A 22,978-nucleotide genomic window follows, 5' to 3' on the forward strand; every position below is an offset into this window, starting at 1 on the left:
ATAAGGAACAATCATGGAATGAAGGGACAGAGCAGTATCGCCTTTACACTACCCCTGCCACTGACGAGATATTCTATCAATCTGTGTTTTCATTGTTATAAGATGGGGGCCACTGTTACAGAGCTTGTGAAACGGCGACCAGCTGTGTAGAGGGAAATGCGGCGGGACAAGGACGCAAGTTAAGGCAGTGGAAGTCAGAGTAGGATGAGTCCAACAACCACCAACTTTCACCCAGGAGGCCGGTGTTCACTTCCTGTAAGATTATAAGAACCAAACCTTGTTCCTTGTTCCTAAACATAACGTAAAAAATCATCAGTTGGCGTTGTACCGACGTAGTGCTTTTATTTTGAAAGAGACTGTATGCAAACTGTACATTTCCTGTGAAAACAGAAGTGTATGTTGAAAACAGACAATGCATGTAACAGGCTGAAGTTGACACGGCGTCCCAGAACGTCAACAACCAACACACCCAGGGTACCTTGGACGTCATATGTGGACGTGGAAAGTCCATGACCAAACGTGGACATGTGACGAGGTCACAGTGAGGATGATGACGATGAAGACCTCTGCTCTCTCCTCGTTCCCATTTCAGATTGGGTGGAGGAAGGACTTGCTTTAGGATGGATGATTACCTGCCCAGCAGCTCGGTTGTCAGGTATCACCTGAGGATGAACACAGTGTCTCTAATCATCAGAGGCTGAGCAACAATAAGCACAATGTCAGCAGCAAGACAACATGTCATCAGCAGCATGTGTGTCACTACATACCTAAAGGTCTCTGCTCCTGTGAGAGAAATGTCAGCGTCTGATTGAGAGCTCATGGGAGGAGAGAGGGTGGCACATCTCCCACTCAGGACTCCTTCTACCCCTCCAGCTCTGATCCCAACACCTCGAACGCCACACAGACGCAGATTAGCACATGATCTCACATGCAAAGGTGTGGATGTTCAAAAGTCACGGCTGCCTTTTCAGCAGATCACAACCATCTCCTTGTTTTTATTCAATAATGATGTGAAATGATTCCAAGCCATCAAAAAGAACACACGTGATTACATGGTTTCAAAAGGTTCAGGATACTTTGGACATGAACCCTCACACAGTCTGTGCTGCTGGAGAAGTAGAGGTGGTCTCAGAAAACACACCTGAACACAAAACATCTTCCCACACACACACACACACACACACACACACACACACACACACACACTGTTAATATTCAACATGTCCTTCAAATTCATGGCTGTGACGGGTGCGTTCAGGTGCATCACCAAGACACTACACTGGGGGCGGGAACCTACGCCGTCATGGCGTCAGCTTGGCAGTCTGAGTGTCGTCTGGTTGGTGAGTTCAAGAACGACAGAGTGCAGAGACAGTTTTCAGTTCCTACATAGAAAAGTCACACGCCCAAGCAGAGCGTTCATGGGATCATTAAGAGTCCATTTACAGCTTGTTTTTCCCATAAACCTGCTCATCACACAGTCTCAGACGCTCCCTTGTCTCCTTGAGGTCCAGCGTGAGTAAGGAGCACATGGAGCAGGATGCAGCCCGGGCCTCTGGAGCCTCCTTTCACCCTCTGAGCCTAATAAACATGAAGTTAAAGCAACTCTTAACTTTCTGGAAATTTTACACTTTTCTTTGTTTAGGTTAAAATGCTATTAATAAGCTGATGGCACACTGAAATGTAAGTGAATTCCACCAGAGATGAAAACTCATCATTATACCATTCTCATATGGTTCTAAGAAAACTCCGCCAATCATTGGATTCGGACCGAATGCAATGATTGGTCAGAGTTTTCTCCTGTCCTGTCTGTCTTCCCCACATGAAGGCCTCCGACTGACGTAACCGCTCGCGTAACCACCCCCCACACCCTCCACCCCTGAGTCTGAGACAACAAACAGGTTAGTGACAGGGACCCTTGTGGATATAAACTTTTCTCCATAACAAAAGCAAACAAATGCGGAGGGGGTTAGCTAGGCTAAGGGCTAACCCCATCAAACCAGCTGTTCCCAGTGTCCTTCTGGCCAATGTCCGCTCACTGGACATGAAAATGGATTACACCCGACTATGGAGATCCACTCACCAAGGAGTGAGGGACTGTTGCATCCTTGTGTTCACTGAGACATGGATGAATGGTAACATATCAGACTCCGGTGTTGAGCTAACGGGGCTAACACTACACAGAGCAGACAGGACGGCAGCATCATCTGGTAAGCTCCGTGGTGTATACACAAACAATTCATGGTGCCGTGATGTGAAGAGGAGCTCCCAGTTCTGCTGTCAGGATGTGGAGTTTTTGACTGTGAAATGTCGACCCTTTTCATCTTAATATTACACTATATGTTCTTTTGTATATGTTGCACAAATATGTTTTGTTTCTGTTTGCTTGGGGTATGCAAAATGTCATTTAGTTTTTGTGCTGGTTCAGTTCAGTTAATAACATTATGACAACACAGCACCCAGTCGCTAATGGCTAACGTTAGCCTACTGTAGTACTGCGTAGCCTCTGAAACATTAACGTTATCTTCCTTGTGTGTTTCCACTTACTAGTAACCTTAACGCTACTATCTAACATTAGCCTACTGTAGCGTAGCCTCTGAAACATTAACGTTATCTTCCTTGTGCGTTTCCACTTACTAGTAACGTTAAGGCTACTATCTAACGTTAGCCTACTGTAGTACTGCGTAGCCTCTGAAACATTAACGTTATCTTCCTTGTGTGTTTCCACTTACTAGTAACCTTAACGCTACTATCTAACATTAGCCTACTGTAGTACTGCGTAGCCTCTGAAACATTAACGTTATCTTCCTTGTGTGTTTCCACTTACTAGTAACGTTAAGGCTACTATCTAACGTTAGCACTGTAACCTTATTCTAAAATTCATCAGTCATCACTGACTGTGGTTGAGTTTTAAAACTCCAGGGTTGCGTTTGACTGTCTTGGTTGTAACATTACACTCGCTCTCCTCTTCTGTGTATCTAACGTTACCATGCCAACAGCTATGTCTATAATGAGGACGTAGTGGAGGGAGGCGGGAGTTGTGGATGTTCAAATTTTTTCTAAGTGCTGTGTGAAATGCAGTGTGTGAGATCAAATATAAAACCAACAGTCAAACATATCAAATATCATAAAGTGATATGTTATTTATTCCCCCTTTTCGTTACGTCTTCACACATATGGTCCATCATAACATCTGGCTCAGTGCTCTGGAAACACTTACACATCAAACAGCTGGAATTTGTTAGTTTAACACACACACAAAAAAGCATTTAACAAGATGACAGTGAATGCATCATGAGAAGGTTATAATTTACCTTCACCCAGGATGCGATATTTTTTTTCATAGGATGGTATGTCCACATCTTAACATATGTTCTCATAGGCACGAAAAGTATCCAAGGGACGAGGAAATGGTAAACTAAGCGATTTCTCAAGGCACTTTGGCAGCACGCTCTGGAGGACAGACGTGACAACACACGACAGTAACACCGATTTCAAAACAGGTCAGTCCAACTTTCAGTTCCGTTACAGTTCCGTTAGCTGGTTTGGAGACTTGAGGAGTCCAGCCTTACAGAGATAAAGTTGCAACACATGTCTGTCCTCCAGAGCGTGCTGCCAAAGTGCCTTGAGAAATCGCTTAGTTTACAGTTTCCTCGTCCCTTGGATACTTTTCGTGCCTATGAGAACATATGTTAAGATGTGGACATACACTTTAGGTGTCAACCTTAAATTCGGCGATGTGCTTTCCATTAATATAAATCTGATGGCACGCACTTATCACACTGTTGGATTGACTTTGTTTACTTCTGTTGGTGGTAAAGACGATCAAAACAGACTAGCCGACAGCATATAGCAAATAACCAACCGGAGGAGAGCTCTTCTAGCCAGTCAGAGGCGGAAAAGGCAGTACCTTCCCCTACCATCCTACGAAAAAAAATATCGCACCCAGGACTCCTTTTTACTATTAGCAGCTAATGCTAACTAGCTCTCCTCCTGCTGATGTCATCACAGATCTAACAGTGTAACATGATCAGAGGAAACAGAGGCTGCGTCCTCTGACGTCATGACTTTATTGTGTCCTTTTGTCCTCACACACATTTTCCTCAGGAGGACGACACGTCGGCTTCTCCTCACTCCAACGATTTTGTCTCCTCTATTATGACTAACAGTTCCACCTTCATCCAATCAAACGCATTAATGACCTTCTGACACTGATCAGCTGACTTGATGATGGAGTCTCTTAACTTCTGATCCTCTTCAGGGGTCGCAGTCACTCTGAAGACACTTAGAATGAACATGAACAGATCACGCATCAGTGCCAGCACTGTTACAGTCACATCCAAAACTTCTCCAGTCCTTCTTCTCAGCTCAGACACTCGTCCAACAATCCTCTGAAACTCCTCCATGTCTGACAGAGTGTCTGCAGCCTGACCTTCAGCTGACCTTTGCTCCAGCTCTTCATACGTTGTCTTTATTTCTTCCAGGTCGTTTTTCAGCAGCTCAACAATCTCCATGAATTCCTTCCCCAGCTCTTTGACTTTCTTTACACTTTCTTTCTCTTCTCTTATTTTTGTCTTGTTTGCACCAACAACATCTGCAGCAGCTACTGCTGCTCCTATTAAGCTCAATCCCAAAGTCAACGGAGCGACAGCCATCAGAATTCCACTCATACGAACTCCTTTTCTTCTCTGTTCATCTGTCATCTGCTGCATCTCTGTCACTTCATCAATGATCTTGTTAAACTCTCCTACAATCTGTCTCATCTTTGGTTCACTGACGTCAAACGCTGAGATGAATGAAGCTGCATGTCTCATAAGTTTTTCTGTTGAGTCAGAAAAATTAAGAGGCTCAGATATACTCCTCCTCCTCTGTCTTGCTGCCATTTTCAGGAGCTTCCTGCAGAGCCTGTTGAGCGAGTGAAACAAAGTTCAGTCAGGTTAGATGCAGCTGCAGCAGTCTGACAGTGAGTGTCACATTCTGATATTCAGTCAGGATACAGAGAAAACTTTATTGAGCCTTTGGTGAAGCTGTGGGTTGATGAAGTCACTAAAAGGAGCTGCAGCATTAAAGAGATGAACACATGAATGAACACATGAAGGGTTAGTCCTCAGAGTGTGACGCTGACACGTTTGTTCTTGTGTCACAGTGTGTGTACACCGTGCTGTCAGAGAGACATCAGGGAGTGTTAGAGAGCAGCTGAGTGGAGCAGACCTCAGTGTGATGAAGACCTGTGCTGATGATGATGATGATGATGATGATGATGATGATGAAGGTTCTTACCTGTTGGTGAAGTGTCAGCAGTCACAGCAGCTCTGAGCTCAGTCTGTCCCGTTAACTTTCACTGTCTCTGAGACGATTCTCTGAAATCATGTGACCACAGTAGTCAATCAAACAGCATCAGAGACCAGAAGACTGTGTGACCACTTCCTTCCTGTACTGCTGCAGCTCACACACACTGTTGCATCATGCTGCTCTGCTCAGTCACTGTACCGTCCTGCAGATATTTCACAGTAAAAATCCTCGTGGTAACATCATCATCCTCACTGTGACCTCGTCACATGTCCACGTTTGGTCATGGACTTTCCACGTCCACATATGACGTCCAAGGTACCCTGGGTGTGTTGGTTGTTGACGTTCTGGGACGCCGTGTCAACTTCAGCCTGTTACATGCATTGTCTGTTTTCAAAATACACTTCTGTTTTCACAGGAAATGTACAGTGTGATACAGTCTCTTTCAAAATAAAAGCACTATGTTGCCAACTGATGTTTTTTTCCTTCAACAACACACACAAAATGAAAAAACTCTGACGCAAGTTAAGGCAGTGGAAGTCTGAGTAGGATGAGTCCAACAACCACCATCTTTCACCCAGGAGGCCGGTGTTCACTTCCTGTAAGATTATAAGAACCAAACCTTGTTCCTTGTTCCTAAACGTAACGTAAAAAATCATCAGTTGGTGGTGTTGTACTGACGTAGTGCTTTTATTTTGAAAGAGACTGTATGCAAACTGTACATTTCCTGTGAAAACAGAAGTGTATTTTGAAAACAGACAATGCATGTAACAGGCTGAAGTTGACACGGCGTCCCAGAACGTCAACAACCAACACACCCAGGGTACCTTGGACGTCATATGTGGACGTGGAAAGTCCATGACCAAACGTGGACATGTGACGAGGTCACAGTGAGGATGATGATGATGAAGACCTCTGCTCTCTCTTCGTTCCCATTTCAGATTGGGTGCAGGAAGGACTTGCTTTAGGATGGATGATTACCTGCCCAGCAGCTCGGTTGTCAGGTATCACCTGAGGATGAACACAGTGTCTCTAATCATCAGAGGCTGAGCAACAATAAGCACAATGTCAGCAGCAAGACAACATGTCATCAGCAGCATGTGTGTGTCACTACATACCTAAAGGTCTCTGCTCCTGTGAGAGAAATGTCAGCGTCTGATTGAGAGCTCATGGGAGGAGAGAGGGTGGCACATCTCCCACTCAGGACTCCTTCTACCCCTCCAGCTCTGATCCCAACACCTCGAACGCCACACAGACGCAGATTAGCACATGATCTCACATGCAAAGGTGTGGATGTTCAAAAGTCACGGCTGCCTTTTCAGCAGATCACAACCATCTCCTTGTTTTTATTCAATAATGATGTGAAATGATTCCAAGCCATCAAAAAGAACACACGTGATTACATGGTTTCAAAGGTTCAGGATACTTTGGACATGAACCCTCACACAGTCTGTGCTGCTGGAGAAGTAGAGGTGGTCTCAGAAAACACACCTGAACACAAAACATCTTCCCACACACACACACACACACACACACACACACACACACACACACACACACACACTGTTAATATTCAACATGTCCTTCAAATTCATGGCTGTGACGGGTGCGTTCAGGTGCATCACCAAGACACTACACTGGGGGCGGGAACCTACGCCGTCATGGCGTCAGCTTGGCAGTCTGAGTGTCGTCTGGTTGGTGAGTTCAAGAACGACAGAGTGCAGAGACAGTTTTCAGTTCCTACATAGAAAAGTCACACGCCCAAGCAGAGCGTTCATGGGATCATTAAGAGTCCATTTACAGCTTGTTTTTCCCATAAACCTGCTCATCACACAGTCTCAGACGCTCCTTGTCTCCTTGAGGTCCAGCGTGAGTAAGGAGCACATGGAGCAGGATGCAGCCCGGGCCTCTGGAGCCTCCTTTCACCCTCTGAGCCTAATAAACATGAAGCTAAACACTCCTGATATAAAACACCATCAGGGTCACAGTCCAACAGTGTGTGAGATCAAATATGAAACCAACAGTCAAACATATCAAATATCACAAAGTGTCAGGGACAAAGAGTTAAAGCTGGTAAGGACGCTCCAGCTGTGACATTCTGGCTGACTCAGCTGAGCTGACAGCTGGTGTTCTTATATTGTTGTTTATTTACTTTTTGTTTCCAGAGGAACACACATCTACTCTGTAAAGATGAATCAAACTATAATATAATATAAACGTCTTCACTACATATGATCCATCAGCAGAGGTGGAAAAAGACCTGAAACATTCTACTCAAGTAAAAGTACCTTTACTTTGATGAAATTCTACTTGAGTACAAGTAAAGCTACTCATCTAAAAATCTACTCAAGTAAAAGTAAAAAGTAGTGTGTTAAAATGTACTTAAAGTAGAAGTTACTTAGTTACTTCCAACAGCTTGATGGGGGTCAGTCCTGTGCAGTGCAGAAATGGTCCAGAGTCATAAATCCAGTCCACAAACTGGTTGTTTTTTATTAAAGGACAAACTTTTCAAATATAAGAGCATGATGACATTAAACATATCAACACAACATTTAGTGTGTCTTTGGGGCAGTACAACGCAGACTAGGGCTGGGCGGTATACCGGTTTGTACCAAAAACCGGTATTTATTTTCGTTATGATATGAATTTTTCATATCCCACAATACCGGTGAATAGCCCAAACAACATCCGGAACGTGCGCGGCGGGAAAGTGTTTCAGCGGGGACCCATTTCACTGCTGCACACCACAGGCACGCTTGAGCGGGTGAGAGTGAGAGCATAGAAAAGTTTAGAGGCGAGAATGGCTGCCGGAGAGTCCTGAAAGCAAAGCAACTGTACACGATGTCCCAGAAGAACTCATACCAAAAAGAGCAGTGTTTCCCCTGAATGCAACTAGCAGCGGCACACCGCCCTTTACAATTCTCCTCTGTCCTCTGTATCGTGCACGGCGGAGTTTCGCCCCGATGCGCGCGCGCACACACACACACACACACACAAAGCGCACACACAGGTAAGCACACTAGAGCATGGCTCGGACTGCATTTTCCTGACCGAAGACGACCCGTCCCGAGTCCGAGACAGGCTCCACCGGGCACGTCAGCGGCACGACACGTCTGCAGTGCGAGTCCTGTAGCAGCTCGCCACCCTGTTAATCAATTACAGCGGCTCCACTGGCAACGGGAGCGGCGCGACAACCTCCGTCTGCCGCGCGACAACTCTCTATTTTACGCGGCTCTTCTATTTTTGTCACGCTACGCTCCCCTACGCGACCCTCCAGCAGATAAAAACTATATGAAATAGTGTGCTAAACGAGCACAATGTGTTTTTAAATGAATAAACCATTATCAGAGGTGATATGTGATGATTTTTTTCCATGCATTTACCCATGTTTATCCGTGACATTGTGTAAATGTCCGTGGCGGACATTTGAAAGCGAGTAGATGACAAACAGTACAGCAAACTTGTAGATAACTCAAATATATGTAATAACTTAGGTGGAAAATGCTTTAACATTTCATGCAGCCTCTCGGCTCGGCAAACAGTAAACAACCCCGCTGGCTTCTCTATGTGTCGCTTCCGTACGCAGCGTGTGTTGCGTTTAGGCGTTGTCAGGTAAATAACAAATTCCGGCACTTGAATAGGCCATAGCACCACACAGCAGCATGTCAAGTTGGCCGAACCTGAGCAAAATACCGTGAAATACCGTGAAACCGATATGATTTTTTCTTAAAACCGTGATATGAAAATTTTGTCATACCGCCCAGCCCTAACGTAGACCATCCCATAAAACAATAAAACATTGTCAAATACAATTGAATTGAATTCTATGATGAACCATAGAATTCAATTCAATTCAGGGCTGCACAATATCATTAGAGCGTCACCATGGCGATGTGTTCTTGTGCAACAGTCACAGTGTGAGACTCACAGTATGAGTTCATCATATCAGTATAATATTAGTCAAAGGCAATATGCCAAACTTATTTTGCTGCTTAATACTGTAGGTTGTGAAGTTCGCAGCTTCCAGAACAGTTTGATTGTAAACTGTATATTTCATGTAAATACAGCCTTTCAACTCCCACGTGATGACCTCTGTCCAAATAGAGCTGTTCAACTTACTGCAACACACTGTACATTGCAGCACATATCACAGTATACAAAATTGTCCTCACAGTGTCAGTTGTGTCTAATATTGTGCAGCCCTCATTCATTTTGACTCACCAACACAACTGTTAGACTGATGATACACAGTTCTTGTTCTGGGTCAATTCCACACGAGAGTTACGAGATTCACCCTTTGGTTTCCATTTAGCCAAAACTACTCAGTAAGGGATGTGATCTCCAGTGTAGCCAAGTACAATACTTCTGTCAAAACTTACTTAAGTGAAACTAAAATTACAGATTTGAAAAACTACTGAAAATATTACACACAAAAAAACTACTCAATGACAGTAATGTGAGTAAATGTAATTAGTTACTTTCCACCTCTGTCCATCATAACATCTGGCTGAGTGCTCTGGAAACACTGACACATCAAACAGCTGGAATTTGTTTGTTTAACACACAAAAAGCATTTAACAAGATGACAGTGAACGCATCATGAGGAGGTTATAATTTACCTTCACCCAGGACTGCTTTTTACTATTAGCAGCTAATGCTAACTAGCTCTCCTCCTGCTGATGTCATCACAGATCTAACAGTGTAACATGATCAGAGGAAACACAGGCTGCGTCCTCTGACGTCATGACTTTATTGTGTCCTTTTGTCCTCACACACATTTTCCTCAGGAGGACGACACGTCAGCTTCTCCTCACTCCGACGATTTTGTCTCCTCCATTATGTCTAACAGTTCCTTCTTCATCTGATCAAACGCATTAATGACCTTCTCACACTGATCAGCTGACTGGACGATGGAGTCTCTTAACTTCTGATCCTCTTCAGGGGTCGCAGTCACTCTGAAGACACTTACAATGAACATGAACAGATTATGAATTATTTCCATCACTGTTACAGTCACATCCAAAACTTCTCCAGTCCTTCTTCTCAGCTCAGACACTCGTCCAACAATCCTCTGAAACGCCTCCATGTCTGACAGAGACCGTTTGGCTTGACCTTCAGCTGACCTTTTCTCCAGCTCTTCACACGTCCTCTTTATTTCTTCCAGGTCGTTCTTCAGTGGTTCAACAATCTTCATGAATTCTTTCCCCAGCTCTTCGACTTTATGTGCACTTTCTCTCTCTTCTCTTATTTTTGTCCTGTTTGTACGAACAACATCTGCAGCAGCTGCTACTGCTCCTATTAAGTCAAATCCAAAAATCAGATCTACACCCCTACGAACTCCTTCTCTTCTCTGTTCGTCTGTCGTCTGCTGCATCTCTGTCACTTCATCAACGATCTTGTGAAACTCTCCTACAATCTGTCTCATCCTTGGTTCACTGACGTCAAACGCTGAGATGAATGAATCTGCATGTCTCATAAGTTTTGTTGTTAAGTCAGAAAAACTAATAGGCTCAGATATACTCCTCTTTCTTTTTCTTTTTGGCATTTTCAGGAGCTTCCTGCAGAGCCTGTTGAGCGAGTGAAACAAAGTTCAGTCAGGTTAGATGCAGCTGCAGCAGTCTGACAGTGAGTGTCACATTCTGATATTCAGTCAGGATACAGAGAAAACTTTATTGAGCCTTTGGTGAAACTGTGGGTTGATAATTCAACTCAACTCAACTTTATTTATAAAGCGCTTTAAAACAACCACAGCTGAAAACAAAGTACTGTACATAGGAAGTCATAAGTCAACAAAACAGTGAGACAATAAAAAGCAGTTAAAACAAAAAACAATAAAAACAGCAACAAACAAATAAAAACAGAGCGAGATCTCATGCTGGGTTCAAAGCCAGTGAGTAAAAGTGGGTTTTAAGGTGGGTTTTAAAAACAGACAGTGAGGAGGCCTGTCTGATGTGCAGAGGTAGATTATTCCGCATTTTTGCAGCAGTAACGGAGAATGCACGGTCTCCTCTAAGCGTTCGCTTGGACCTCGGTACCTCAAGGAGCAGCTGATCAGCTGACCTGAGGCACCGGGCAGGGGCGTAGGGGTGAAGAAGCTCAGAGAGGTAGGGCGGGGCGAGGCCATTTAAAGATTTAAAAACAAATAAAAGGATCTTAAAATGAACTCTAAAGTGCACAGGCAGCCAGTGGAGGGAGGCCAGGATGGGTGTAATGTGCTCTCTCATTCGTACTCCAGTTAGCAGACGAGCGGCAGCGTTCTGAACTAACTGGAGACGTGCAAGGGAGGACTGGCTAACTCCAAAATAAAGTGCATTGCAGTAATCCAGCCGAGACGTGATGAAGGCATGGATTACTGCTTCAGAGTGCTGATGTGCAAGAAAAGGCTTCACCTTCACAAGCTGCCTGAGGTGAAAGAAACTCGACTTTACAACTGCACTGATTTGGCGGTCCAATTTAAAATCACTGTCCATCTTAAAACCCAAGTTAGTGACAGTAGACTTTGCATAAACTGCCAAAGGACCCAGATCAACAGGGGAGGAAACACAGGAGCCGCTGGATAAACACCATCACCTCTGTTTTTTTCTCATTAAAATTTAAAAAGTTTAGGGCCATCCAGGCTTTGATGTCTTCAAGACATGACAGCAGGGGTTTGAGGGAAAAGGCATCACTTTTACTCAGGAGGACATATATCTGGCTGTCATCAGCATAGCAATGAAAAGCGACACCATGCTTTCTGAGGATAGACCCTGGGGGAAGCATATACAGGGAGAAAAGCAGGGGTCCTAAAATTGAACCCTGTGGGACCCCATATAAAAGCGGAGCGGAGGAGGATTCACACGCACCAAGACCAACACACATAGTCCTGTCGGCTAAGTAGGACCTGAACCAGTCCAGGGCGCTGCCACCAATGCCCACTAGCTGCTGCAGACGTTTTAACAAAATGCTGTGGTCTGCAGTGTCAAAGGCAGCGGTCAAGTCGAGCAGGACAAGAACAACATAGTTGCCACTATCATTTGCCGTTAAAATGTCATTAAAAACTTTTAAAAGGGCACTTTCCGTGCTATGCAAAGTTTTAAAACCAGACTGAAAAACCTCCATAATATTGTGATCATCAAGGAAAGTTTCTAGTTGTGCAGAGACAGTTTTCTCCAGGATTTTAGAAATAAAAGGCAACTTGGAGATGGGCCTGAAATTTGCTAAAACAGTGCTATCTAGGCCAGGCTTCTTCAGCAAAGGTTGTACTACTGCATGTTTGAAGCTTAGTGGGACAACACCCGTCACTAAAATGAGCTGCAGCATTAAAGAGATGAACACATGAATGAACACATGAAGGGTTAGTCCTCAGAGTGTGACGCTGACACGTTTGTTCTTGTGTCACAGTGTGTGTACACCGTGCTGTCAGAGAGACATCAGGGAGTGTTAGAGAGCAGCTGAGTGGAGCAGACCTCAGTGTGATGAAGACCTGTGCTGATGATGATGATGATGATGGTGATGATGATGATGAAGGTTCTTACCTGTTGGTGAAGTGTCAGCAGTCACAGCAGCTCTGAGCTCAGTCTGTCCCATTAACTTTCACTTTCTCTGAGACGATTCACTGAAATCATGTGACCACAGCAGCCAATCAAACAGCAGCAGAGACCAGAAGACTGTGTGACCACTTCCTTCCTGTACTGCTGCAGCTCACACACAGGCTGCGGTCGGAAAGTCCCTCCTATCGTCTACTCCTAATCACTATTCCTTAACCTCGTGACGTTTCCCACCGAGGAAAGATGAGTAGGAGAATTCATAAGGATTTAGGAACAGAGAATTGCGGAGCTGAGAGAATCCGACCGCACTTACGCTGGGCTACGTCATCATGCGACGGCGAATGTCAGTGACGTAGGTCGACCGTGGTGAAACTACAGTTTAGTTTAGATGGACTACAAAAAGCGCATCTCAGGTACTGCGCCCCGTGCCTACTTACCATGTTGCTTCATGCAGGCGATATAAACGTGGACAGCACAGTGAAAAATGTGACTTAATTACCAACGTCTGAACTGAAGTAAAACAGACAGATGGCAGTCACAACACTGAAACGCTGAAAATGGTTGCTCACACTCACCCTCCTGAATCATTGTGATGATTTATGACAAATGTTCAAGTGCATGCAAGAGAGCCAAATATGTTAGGCTGACAAATCCACTACTGTACATATCACTCTTAAGAATTAAAAACATCATCTAAATAAAAAGGTTTCAGATCATCAGATCAACGTTTGTGTTGATATGAAAAAAATGGCTTTTTGTGTTTACATGTTGTTATCGGTCATTAATCTAACACATTTTCTGAACATGTTGGTTTGCACACTAACAGATAGCAACCTGCCTTTTTTCACACTGTTTGTCAGACTACAGTAGATCTTTCTGTGACTTTATCAGGTGCACCTGAGCAAACCAATACAACTCTGCCACTTCTTATATTTTCCATATTGTGATCAGCAGCTTGAGGAGTATACATACACAGAACTATTTCCCCACATATCAAATGTCTTCACAGGGAATAAATCAAATAAAACAAAGTTGATATTAAGAGGATACAATGAACACTGAAGTCTCTCCAAATCAGTAATTCATAGGTATTAAGATCATGCCGAGTATTAAAGCAGAATGTAACTCGTCTGTTCTTAAGCTTAGCTATACATGTTCACTAAGTCATCATTTTACTTTGTTTACAGCTGAGGTCACAGTGGGTGGTGGTGGTGTACTGGAGTGTGCTAGACTTAACAGTGTTCCCAATATATTACACTCATTAACATGAGGGGGCGAAACATTAGGAACAGAGTGGGTAAAATATTTAACACCTTACAATAAAATGTACACCAGCAACACACACTACAACCTCAATAATACAGTGGCATTATGGGATTGATGCAATGTGTTGGTTTTTCCAGGAACTGAACACTTTTGTTTTCACTTTCATTGAACACAACAGGACTCAAAGCTTTACTTTCCTTTTATTTGTCTTTATTATTATGCGCCACGTCTTTCAGGGCTGCGAGGAATCTTTCATTTGAGAGCCTGATCTCTCGCCTCATCTTTGAGGGCCTGCTCCCTCAGGAAGGCCAATACGCCCCCACCCCTCTTTGGCCTCTTGGTTGGTTGCTGGGAGCAGGTGGATGTGGATGGTGGTGGAGACGCCTCCTCCTCTTCACTGTCCTCTGCACAGACAGGGATGAGGCTCCAGCAGCAGCCGGGCCATGGTGTGGCAGTGAGCATGAGGCAACAAGGGTGGGAGGCTGAATGGATGGCCTCCCCCAAGTGCCTCATGCATGTCACTGAACCACGGCCAGGCTGCTGCTGTTGCCTCACCCCTGTCTGTGCCCGTGCCTGTGGCTGGGTTTCAGCTCCTATATTAACATGATTAACACAATAATAGTGAAAGGGCAGTTGGGGCAGAACGTATAGTGACCAATAATGGAATAATCTAACTGTTACTGGCCATTAAAGCATTAAAGATTCCCTTATTAGCCCCACGACAGAGATGTCAGTTGTTGTGGCAGCAATGAACAATAAATGAACATGGAAACAGTGAGAAATAGTAAGAGGTAGAAATGTAAAGAGTATGGACTAACTCCGTTAGCGCTTTTAGCACTTCCAGTTCTCTCGTCTAAAAGTCAAAACGTTTTTTGAATGGGATTTTGGTAAAATGTCTCAAATAAGGTCTGTGGTTAACAAAAGCTTAAGCGAGTTTCAGGTTTTGTTCTACGACATAAAACACGTCAGTAAATACCCTACTTGTGAATTTTGAAGCTTTTGTGTGTTGTAAAAAAGGCGGTTGCTAACAAGTTGCTAAATACAACTACAAACCCTGTCGGGGACATTAAACGTCATCACCCCCGAACAGGCGAGAGTGCTGGCAGTCCGCCATTACAGCTTCTTATTTAGCTTCAACAGTCCGATTTCCCCATTATACAATGTTTTTAAAATAAAGCGGCCGAAAACAGTTGAAAGCTTAGTGGCGGTGACGTCAAGAGTCATGCGACCGTGGAGTAGTCATGTAGTCCGTTAAAGCCTAACGTTAGCTTTTTACTTCTGGCGATGGCATTTAAGCTTCAAATGCGGTATGAAAGGTGTTCATATGTGAAGATTGTCTCGCTGAACAAAACCTGTAAGTATCATAAACTTGTGTTAGCCACGGAGCTTATTTTCTGACAGAATCCAAAACGCAATGCAAAAATCACGTTCACTTTCTCTTCCGGGAACCAGCGCCATGCTAAACTTCCAGGTTTTGACGTCAGCCCTGGCACACTCTATATCGCTAAGAAATGTGAACACAATACTATACAAGAAATGCAATTTAGTGTGCAGCATAATACCCACAGACACTGGCCCACCACAGTTCCCAGACACCTGATTTGCTTTATCTTGTATTTTGTCTTTAAGTTATCCCATTTTTTTTGCCGCCTGCACGAGTGACACCTGCCCCTCCAACCCTATTTCTTTCACCACCTGCCTGTAGGTCAGGATTAGCTTAATTTGCCACCATTCATTAGGCTATATCAACATTTTAACCCACAAGTATGACTTCTTACTCCTCCTCCCGCTGAAGAGCTGCTCCAGCCGCACACGTGCCCTTATGAGTGCAGAGACGTCTGCATCTGTGACTGAAGACAAATTAATTAACGATATTGCTAAAAGCTGGCGATTCAACAACGCTCAAATAGTGACATGATTAATGCACACTGAGCAAATCTGACACCACAATGTGAACTTGAACTGGGTAATGTTACAACAGTAGCGTGACGTGTATAGTTCGCATGGGTTTAACATGTTGTTGAGAGTTTGGAACATATCGCGTTACGCATATGATCAAGTTATGGCATGAGATGGGCAAAGCTTCATGTAACGGTGACTTACATGGTGATCTCCGTGACTTTTCAGTCATGTTGAGAGCCAGTTGTTCTTTTTCTTTTCCTTTCGTCACTTCTTTGATTCTTCCTCTTCTCCTATTTCTTCAGGTTTATTCGTTTGTCTCTGTGAACGGCCGGTCGCTTTAAATATTGCTCCCGCAAAGCACTGTGGGATTAAATTATCTCCTTTCCTATGGCTTAGGAAGCTCCGATGTGTCCTATGCTAAAGGAGATCTGAAAGGAAGCATTGAACCTCCTTTCCTTAGTGTTTAGAGAATTCGAACAGCTCTTATCATGGCGGCCACGAAAATACTTCCGGGTCATTTCACTCAGCTAGGAACCTTCCTAAGCAAAAAAGACTTTCCGACCGCAGCCCAAGAGACATGAGACGGCCTTACTCTGAACCGTCACGTAAAGCGACGTCCGTTTCTGGTGACGGCGGCACCGCTGGATCTGCTGCATAACGGAGCCAGCATTTGGCGTACATCCCAAGTCACATTTTATTCGCTGATCAAAGCTGTATCAACACGTGTGGTTCTGGACATGAGCAGCTGCACATTTAACAGCCACACATCACCGACAGTCCGCTGAATAACGCAACGGGTTGTGAATGAAATAAACGTAATTACAACATGACAGTCTTGCAGGAAATATCATCAACGTTACTCTTTGTAGTCACGTAGGCATGTGAATTACAGCGTGTCATTGCAAAGAATGCATGTAACGGGTACACTTGAGCTGTTTCTCCACCATCTCTTTCAAATGAGACAGATGTAGGGGGCGGGTATTTATACGTCATGGCCTCAAGCTGAAAAAGACTTCCTGTTAGGAAGCTCTCGCGTTACCTTACTCATCGCACCTAACAGATCCCTCCTAACTCCTAACGCTGACTGCTTACTGGCAGCAATAAGAGACATGAGACGGCCTTAAAGATGGCGGAGCTCGAACGACTTCCGGTTCAAGTCAGGAGTTAGGAGTATAAAATAAGAGACTTGGGACGCACCCACAGTGTTGCATCATGCTGCTCTGCTCAGTCACTGTACCGTCCTGCAGATATTTCACAGTAAAAAGCCTCGTGGTAACAAACTCATCCTCACTGTGACCTCGTCACATGTCCACATTTGGTCATGGACTTTCCACGTCCACATATGGCGTCCAAGGTACCCTGGGTGTGTTGGTTGTTGACGTTCTGGGACGCCGTGTCAACTTCAGCCTGTTACATGCATTGTCTGTTTTTAACATACACTTCTGTTTTCACAGGAAATGTACAGTTTGATACAGTCTCTTTCAAAATAAAAGCACTATGTTGCCAACTGATGTTTTTTTCCTTCAACAACACACACAAAATGAAAAAACTCTGACGCAAGTTAAGGCAGTGGAAGTCTGAGTAGGATGAGTCCAACAACCACCATCTTTCACCCAGGAGGCCGGTGTTCACTTCCTGTAAGATTATAAGAGCCAAACCTTGTTCCTTGTTCCTAAACGTAACGTAAAAAATCATCAGTTGGTGGTGTTGTACTGACGTAGTGCTTTTATTTTGAAAGAGACTGTATCAAACTGTACATTTCCTGTGAAAACAGAAGTGTATTTTGAAAACAGACAATGCATGTAACAGGCTGAAGTTGACACGGCGTCCCAGAACGTCAACAACCAACACACCCAGGGTACCTTGGACGTCATATGTGGACGTGGAAAGTCCATGACCAAACGTGGACATGTGACGAGGTCACAGTGAGGATGATGATGATGAAGACCTCTGCTCTCTCCTCGTTCCCATTTCAGATTGGGTGGAGGAAGGACTTGCTTTAGGATGGATGATTACCTGCCCAGCAGCTCGGTTGTCAGGTATCACCTGAGGATGAACACAGTGTCTCTAATCATCAGAGGCTGAGCAACAATAAGCACAATGTCAGCAGCAAGACAACATGTCATCAGCAGCATGTGTGTGTCACTACATACCTAAAGGTCTCTGCTCCTGTGAGAGAAATGTCAGCGTCTGATTGAGAGCTCATGGGAGGAGAGAGGGTGGCACATCTCCCACTCAGGACTCCTTCTACCCCTCCAGCTCTGATCCCAACACCTCGAACGCCACACAGACGCAGATTAGCACATGATCTCACATGCAAAGGTGTGGATGTTCAAAAGTCACGCTGCCTTTTCAGCAGATCACAACCATCTCCTTGTTTTTATTCAATAATGATGTGAAATGATTCCAAGCCATCAAAAGAACACACGTGATTACATGGTTTCAAAAGGTTCAGGATACTTTGGACATGAACCCTCACACAGTCTGTGCTGCTGGAGAAGTAGAGGTGGTCTCAGAAAACACACCTGAACACAAAACATCTTCCTACACACACACACACACACACACTGTTAATATTCAACATGTCCTTCAAATTCATGGCTGTGACGGGTGCGTTCAGGTGCATCACCAAGACACTACACTGGGGGCGGGAACCTACGCCGTCATGGCGTCAGCTTGGCAGTCTGAGTGTCGTCTGGTTGGTGAGTTCAAGAACGACAGAGTGCAGAGACAGTTTTCAGTTCCTACATAGAAAAGTCACACGCCCAAGCAGAGCGTTCATGGGATCATTAAGAGTCCATTTACAGCTTGTTTTTCCCATAAACCTGCTCATCACACAGTCTCAGACGCTCCCTTGTCTCCTTGAGGTCCAGCGTGAGTAAGGAGCACATGGAGCAGGATGCAGCCCGGGCCTCTGGAGCCTCCTTTCACCCTCTGAGCCTAATAAACATGAAGCTAAACACTCCTGATATAAAACACCATCAGGGTCACAGTCCAACAGTGTGTGAGATCAAATATGAAACCAACAGTCAAACATATCAAATATCACAAAGTGTCAGGGACAAAGAGTTAAAGCTGGTAAGGACGCTCCAGCTGTGACATTCTGGCTGACTCAGCTGAGCTGACAGCTGGTGTTCTTATATTGTTGTTTATTTACTTCTTGTTGTTATTTATTCCCCCTTCTTGTTTCCAGAGGAACACACATCTACTCTGTAAAGATGAATTAAACTGTTTTAAAGTCATTCAGTCCTTCATCACACGACCTCAGAATGAGCACAGAGTCAATAACACACAGTTCTGACACAACGTCTAATATAAACGTCTTCACTACATATGATCCCATCAGCAGAGGTGGAAAAAGACCTGAAACATTCTACTCAAGTAAAAATAAATAGTAGTTTGTTTAAAATGTACTTAAAGTAGAAATTACTTCCAACAACTTGATGCACCACCATCCACACATCAAACAGCTGGAATTTGTTTGTTTAACACACACAAAAAGCATTTAACAAGATGACAGTGAACGCATCATGAGGAGGTTATAATTTACCTTCACCCAGGACTCCTTTTTACTATTAGCAGCTAATGCTAACTAGCTCTCCTCCTGCTGATGTCATCACAGATCTAACAGTGTAACATGATCAGAGGAAACAGAGGCTGCGTCCTCTGACGTCATGACTTTATTGTGTCCTTTTGTCCTCACACACATTTTCCTCAGGAGGACGACACGTCAGCTTCTCCTCACTCCGACGATTTTGTCTCCTCCATTATGTCTAACAGTTCCTTCTTCATCTGATCAAACGCATTAATGACCTTCTCACACTGATCAGCTGACTGGACGATGGAGTCTCTTAACTTCTGATCCTCTTCAGGGGTCGCAGTCACTCTGAGGACACTTAGGACGAGTGTTAACATGTCATCGATCACGTGCAGCACTGCTACAGTCACAACCAAAACTTCTTCACTCCTTTCTCTCAGCTCAGACACTCGTCCAACAATCCTCTGAAACTCCTCCATGTCTGACAGAGACCGTTTGGCCTGACCTTCAGCTGACCTTTTCTCCAGCTCTTCACACGTCGTCTTGATTTCTTCCAGGTCGTTCTTCAGTGATTCAACAATCTTCATGAATTCTTTCCCCAGCTCTTCGACTTTACGCACACTTTCTTTCTCTTCTCTTATTTTTGTTACATTTGCCCCGACAACAGCACCACCAGCAGCAGCTAGTCCTCCTGCTGCCAATAAACTCGCCCCCCCAGTGAACGGAGCTGCAAGGATCATCAGTCCGAGTCCTACTCCTCCTACTCCTCCTACTCCTCCACCAACAGCAGCAGCAACACCACCACCACCAGCAGCAGCAGCAGCTAGTCCTCCTGCTGCCAATAAGCTCGCCCCCCCAGTGAACGGAGCTGCAAGGATCATCAGTCCGAGTCCTACTCCTCCACCAACAGCTCCTGCTCTCCTCACTTTGTCTGTCATCTGCTGCATCTCTGTCACTTCATCAACGATCTTCTGAAACTCTCCTACAATCTGTCTCATCTCTGGTTCACTGACGTCAAACACTGAGATGAATGAAGCTGCATGTCTCATAAGTTTTGTTGTTAAGTCAGAAAAATTAAGAGGCTCAATTAAACTGCTCCTCCTCTGTCTTGCTGCCATTTTCAGGAGCTTCCTGCAGAGCCTGTTGAGCGAGTGAAACAAAGTTCAGTCAGGTTAGGTGCAGCTGCAGCAGTCTGACAGTGAGTGTCACATTCTGATATTCAGTCAGGATACAGAGAAAACTTTATTGAGCCTTTGGTGAAGCTGTGGGTTGATGAAGTCACTAAAATGAGCTGCAGCATTAAAGAGATGAACACATGAATGAACACATGAAGGGTTAGTCCTCAGAGTGTGACGCTGACACGTTTGTTCTTGTGTCACAGTGTGTGTACACCGTGGTGTCAGAGAGACATCAGGGAGTGTTAGAGAGCAGCTGAGTGGAGCAGACCTCAGTGTGATGAAGACCTGTGCTGATGATGATGATGATGATGAAGGTTCTTACCTGTTGGTGAAGTGTCAGCAGTCACAGCAGCTCTGAGCTCAGTCTGTCCCGTTAACTTTCACTGTCTCTGAGACGATTCTCTGAAATCATGTGACCACAGCAGCCAATCAATCAGCAGCAGAGACCGTTTAGGTCCGGAAGACTGTGTGACCACTCCCTTCCTGTACTGCTGCTGCTCACACACACTGTTGCATCATGCTGCTCTGCTCAGTCACTGTACCGTCCTGCAGATATTTCACAGTAAAAATCCTCGTGGTAACATCATCATCCTCACTGTGACCTCGTCACATGTCCACGTTTGGTCATGGACTTTCCACGTCCACATATGACGTCCAAGGTACCCTGGGTGTGCTGGTTGTTGACGTTCTGGGACGCCGTGTCAACTTCAGCCTGTTACATGCATTGTCTGTTTTCAACATACACTTCTGTTTTCACAGGAAATGTACAGTTTGATACAGTCTCTTTCAAAATAAAATCACTATGTCGGTACAACACCACCAACTGATGGTTTTTTTCCTTCAAAACACACGTGGTTAGAAACAAAGAACAAGGTTTGGCTTTACAATCTTACAGGAAGTGAACACCAGCCTCTGGGTGAAAGTTGCTCAAATATAAATCTGCACAAGCAATGGAGAAGAAGATTTTAAAAATCATGTGCTGACAGTGATCAGCGTGACCCTCTGTACGACTGAACATTCATCCAAACAGCAGGTAAACTGGAGCTGAACTCTGAAAACTGTGAAGAACTTTATCTGAACTGATGAAAACAATCAGTTTCCAGGGTGTTTAAGGAGCGGGGCCCCGGGGCCTCCAGGACCCCAAACACAAGTCAAGTTAGTTTCATTTAAACAGTTACTGCATGCAGACCATAATATTCAAAGTACACCAGTGAGGATTAAGACTGCAGTCTGGTAATAAACCAGAGACACAGGAGTGTGTGTGAGCAGGAAGCGCCTGTATAAACACTATGCATGCATGTATGTGAAGTCTGCGACTAAATGAGCACCGCCTGTCACCATAGCAACAAGTGTGTGTGAGTATGTGTGTGTGTGTTGTAATTACAGAGCAGCTGAGAGGGAGGCAGGGCAGAGGTGCTCTCAGAGGCAGACGGGATTAAAAAGGAGGAGAATATTTAAACGGCTTCCGCCTCATTAATTCTCCGTCCGACGGTTCAGTGTGTCCATCTGTTCGCAGCGTCCTCTGTGTTCTGCACGCTGTGATGTGCCAATCACTGAGCCAATCAAACGCTGCCATGGGAATGTGCAGAAAACACACAGGCACACGTATGACGGTGTGTCACATGGGGAACCGTCGGGATGATGAAGGAAAGATTTATGTCACAATCCAGGAGAAATGTTAGCTTCATACGTGTCTGTCACCAACACGTCTCATACGTTTCATGTCAGCGTTTCTAAAGTGACGAAGTATCTGAGCTGACTCTGTCATCAGCGCTGTTTTGTTCGGGAGTCATCGCTGTGTCTCACGCAGCTTTCAGTCTGCCCGATGTGAGTCTTTCTCAGCGATAGTGACATGTGAAGCCTCTTTTTAACCCAAACATTCCTGCGTTTCCTGTCAAAGCAGCTGTTTTAAGATTCATACAGTCCAGAAACCGACTACCTGTCATGGTCTGCAGGCTGGAACTTCCACAGCTTGTCCGCAGTGTTCAATGTTTTTACATCGTCTTTTTACATTTTTACGTCACTGCTGTAAATCAGCGACAGGTTGCTGCAGCCATGTTCGGAGGCTAAACAGCAGCTGGAAACAGCAATGACTCCATTAACACAGCTGGTTTCACTGTGTGCTGGTCTTGAACAGTCTGCATGTCTACAACATTAGGTTGTGGCCAGAATCTTATTTTCTAAAAATTTGTTTTACCATGAAATAATTATTCAGCAATAGAAAAGTATATTTTCAATTAGAAAACACAAAAAAGCTCCGAGCGGAGCACAAATAATGAGAG

At 44.6% G+C, this 22,978-nt stretch overlaps 3 protein-coding genes and 1 long non-coding RNA gene across 8 annotated transcripts in view; 1 reads left to right on the top strand and 3 right to left on the bottom strand.

The window, feature by feature from the left end:
- Positions 1-22,978, bottom strand: part of LOC125905703 (uncharacterized) — a 220,719-nt gene that overhangs the window by 78,538 nt on the left and 119,203 nt on the right. The gene's annotated exons all lie outside the window — the stretch shown is intronic.
- LOC125905702 (uncharacterized) lies at positions 439-12,867 on the bottom strand. Of its 4 annotated transcripts, XR_007451691.1 has the most exons (4): positions 6,405-6,680; positions 6,268-6,297; positions 5,278-5,491; positions 3,676-4,902 (listed from the first exon to the last, which is right to left on the bottom strand). XR_007451691.1 is itself a non-coding variant. In XM_049603867.1 (2 exons), exon 2 carries the CDS (start codon positions 4,878-4,880, stop codon positions 4,128-4,130), a length of 753 nt encoding a protein of 250 aa, XP_049459824.1. In that variant the 5' UTR covers positions 4,881-4,902; positions 12,801-12,867; the 3' UTR covers positions 3,676-4,127. The 4 variants fall into 4 exon arrangements, 2 of the variants coding, with proteins under 2 accessions (XP_049459824.1, XP_049459823.1); XR_007451692.1 differs by lacking the exons at positions 3,676-4,902; positions 5,278-5,491; positions 6,268-6,297 and adding an exon at positions 439-662; XM_049603867.1 differs by lacking the exons at positions 5,278-5,491; positions 6,268-6,297; positions 6,405-6,680 and adding an exon at positions 12,801-12,867.
- On the top strand, positions 1,453-19,457 carry LOC125905708 (uncharacterized). Its single transcript, XR_007451696.1, has 3 exons — positions 1,453-1,505; positions 7,149-7,534; positions 19,332-19,457. It is a non-coding gene; the product is annotated as an uncharacterized LOC125905708 (long non-coding RNA).
- On the bottom strand, positions 7,724-21,156 carry LOC125905698 (uncharacterized). 2 transcript variants are annotated; one of them, XM_049603863.1, is made up of 3 exons: positions 21,019-21,156; positions 20,024-20,658; positions 7,724-10,398 (listed from the first exon to the last, which is right to left on the bottom strand). In XM_049603863.1, exons 2-3 carry the CDS (start codon positions 20,634-20,636, stop codon positions 10,097-10,099), a joined length of 915 nt encoding a protein of 304 aa, XP_049459820.1. In that variant the 5' UTR covers positions 20,637-20,658; positions 21,019-21,156; the 3' UTR covers positions 7,724-10,096. The 2 variants fall into 2 exon arrangements, with proteins under 2 accessions (XP_049459820.1, XP_049459819.1); XM_049603862.1 differs by lacking the exon at positions 7,724-10,398 and having other exon boundaries at positions 18,424-20,658.

This window comes from Epinephelus fuscoguttatus, linkage group LG18 (genome assembly GCF_011397635.1).
Source record: "Epinephelus fuscoguttatus linkage group LG18, E.fuscoguttatus.final_Chr_v1".
Classification (NCBI taxonomy): domain Eukaryota; kingdom Metazoa; phylum Chordata; class Actinopteri; order Perciformes; family Serranidae; genus Epinephelus; species Epinephelus fuscoguttatus.